Source organism: Benincasa hispida, chromosome 2, assembly GCF_027475165.1.
Source record: "Benincasa hispida cultivar pf3 chromosome 2, pf3_genome.v1.1, whole genome shotgun sequence".
Lineage (NCBI taxonomy): Eukaryota > Viridiplantae > Streptophyta > Magnoliopsida > Cucurbitales > Cucurbitaceae > Benincasa > Benincasa hispida.
In genome coordinates, this window is record NC_143479.1 from 31,874,016 (window position 1) to 31,876,794 (window position 2,779).

At 33.9% G+C, this 2,779-nt stretch overlaps 1 protein-coding gene across 1 annotated transcript; it reads right to left on the reverse strand.

Moving 5' to 3' along the window:
• Nucleotides 1-629: 629 nt before the first annotated feature.
• Nucleotides 630-2,474, reverse strand: LOC120069415 (phosphoenolpyruvate carboxylase kinase 1-like). Its single transcript, XM_039021155.2, has 2 exons — nucleotides 1,497-2,474; nucleotides 630-1,297 (listed from the first exon to the last, which is right to left on the reverse strand). The coding sequence occupies exons 1-2, from the start codon at nucleotides 2,275-2,277 to the stop codon at nucleotides 1,245-1,247; spliced, it is 834 nt and encodes a 277-aa protein (XP_038877083.1). The 5' UTR covers nucleotides 2,278-2,474; the 3' UTR covers nucleotides 630-1,244.
• Nucleotides 2,475-2,779: the final 305 nt, after the last annotated feature.

Consider the following 2,779-nt stretch of genomic DNA (forward strand, 5'->3'; position numbering starts at 1 on the left):
CTTAATATTTCATTAGGTTTAAAATTCAAACTTAAAATTTTTGGACCTATTAGACAAATATATATATATATATATATATATATATATATATAAATCAGTTGTTTATTACATATTTTTATAATTTAATAGTCTAAAAAATCCATTCGGACACTTCTAAAAGTTTATAAATTAATTGGACACAAATTTGAAATTGAGAATGTAATTTTGGAATAAAATAATGTTTCATTTCATTGGATGAATTTGAACTTCAAGTTCTAAATTATAATATTTAGAAAATGGGGATTCTTTGCCAACTGTTTAATATATTTAAAAAAAATATAATTATCTACTAAAAGAATTTGGTTGTATTTGAAAGTTGATTCATTTTTTTTTTCTTTTGCATAGGGACAAAAATTTGGCCATTGAAAAGCATATAAATTCTTTGAACTTCGCTAAAGAAAAATGTAACCCCTATACTTTACCATTTTTAACGAATTAATTCAAATCATTTTTTTTTATAATTCAAAAATAAAATTACAAATTTATGAAAAGTTTATAGACAAAAATGATTTTTATTGGAAGCATATCAAAAGCATATACCACTCTATGCCTTGAAATCTATGAATTTAAGCCCAAAATAAAAAGCAAAGTCAAAAGAAAGGTTTAAAGTCAGATTCCATAAGCAAATTTACACTAAAACATCACTTATACTCCCAGCATATTGCATTCACATCACATCACATCACATCACATTACATCCTTGAAAATTGAAAAACAAACCAAAAAAAGAGTAGTAGTAATTGGAATACAACTTCTCTTTTCTCTCTTTTTTTCTATTTTTTTTTTCCTATTTTCTGTGGGACTTTCTCACCTCCCAAACACTTTATACAACAAAAACAAAAGCCCTTGGGAGGGAAAGAAAGGATTCCCAAATTCCAATTTTTTTTTTTTTTTTACCTAACAACAAACCAAAAATTAAAGCCTCAAATGCTTCTCAAAGCATTGAAGAAATCAAAAAAGAAAGAAGATATTGACAGCAGCAGAAGCAAAGTCTCAAATCAACAACTGAATGTTATCTCTGTCTCTTTCTCTAGGGCTTTATAGATGGAGCAGGCAGCCATTAATGGAGTCTGAACTGAAGGTTGAAGAAGGTCTCTTATTCACAAGATGGGATTATGTACTGGAATGCAAAACTGGCTTTGGAATGCTTGTTTTTCATTAGCATCCTTTCATTGTAGTAGAAGAAAAGAAGTTAAAATCGTATTTCATTCAACTGAAGTTGCTGTTCCTTCTCCTCCACTCAAAATCCATGGATGTCCTGTAAACAACAATTTTCAATTCCCATAAGAAAACAGATAATCATATGGAATTTTCCTCACTATCCAGACAAATATGTAACGAATTTTCACTTGGGTTTTAGGGGTTTCTTCTAATGATTCAAGATTTATGGAAAGAAAATTCTCGGAACAATCAGATCAAAGAGAAATTCATTGTTTAATCGGAAGAACTAGACTTACTGAGAGATTGTTCAGCTGAGAATCTTCTAGAAACATCTCGACAGATCATCTTCTTCATCAGATCCTTAGCCGCCGAAGAAACCGACCTAAAAACCCTAGTTGGAAATCTCAGATTTCCTCTAAGAACAGCCTCAAATACCTCCGCCGCAGATTCACCGTAGAACGGAGGAAATCCAGCCAACATCGTGTAAAGAATCACACCGGCGCTCCACACATCGACCTTCCGACCGTACTCAGATCCTCTCAAAACCTCCGGCGCGATATAATACGGCGTTCCGACGACACCGAACATAAATCCGTCTTCATCACACCAATCAGCCGATCCGAAATCGATGAGTTTCAAATTATTCCTGGAATCAAAGAGCACATTGTCGGGCTTAACATCGCGATGAACGACGCCATGGGAATGACAATGAGCAAGGGCTTCGAGAAGCTGTTTGATAACGATGGCGGCTTCGGATTCGGAAAAGGGACGACGGATAATCCGATCGTAAAGGGAAAGGGAGTCACAGAGGTCGGAGATCAAACAGAGGTAATCGTCGTTCTCGAGGACGTCGATTAATTGAAGAATGTTGGGATGGGGAGGGAGAATAGCCATGATTTTAGGCTCTTTTTCAAGGCATTCTTTGTCAGTTTCATCGATGAGATCGTTTTTGGCGATGGTTTTACAGGCGAAGAACTTGTTGGAGATCGGACAAAAGCAACGAGTGATGGTTCCGAATCTTCCTCTTCCGATCTCTTCAAGGATTTGGTATTGGCTGTTCACAATCATGTCGCCCATTGTTGAAGATTTCTTCTTCTTCTTCTGTGGGTACCAGTGGGATTTGGGGGATTTTTGGTTTTTCTGTGTAGAAATTCTTCAAGTTGTGTCTCTCTTACTGGAAGTGCTTTTGGGGGAATCAGTTGGGTATTGGGGGATTTTTATAGAGGTTTAGGGGATATTGGATCCTTACAAAGAATATTCTCTCTCTCAATATCCTTTTACTTTGGGGGTTTATTTGCAAATACTTACATTTGTGCCTTTTAATCTTTTTTTTTAAATGTATTTTTATTTAATTTTACACTATTAAATATAAATTCTATATCGTTGTCAACGATTAAAAGCATATTTAAGATTTATTTTTAAAAATAACTGGTTTTACCTAATAATTTCCAAGTTTCAACGCATGTCCTTATAAATTTGGACAAAGGAGTTAAAGTTACGTTCACAACGGTTAAAAAGTAATCAATGATCGATAGTAATGTAAAAAGTGGACTTCAGTTCATTACTTTCTTCGTAATTT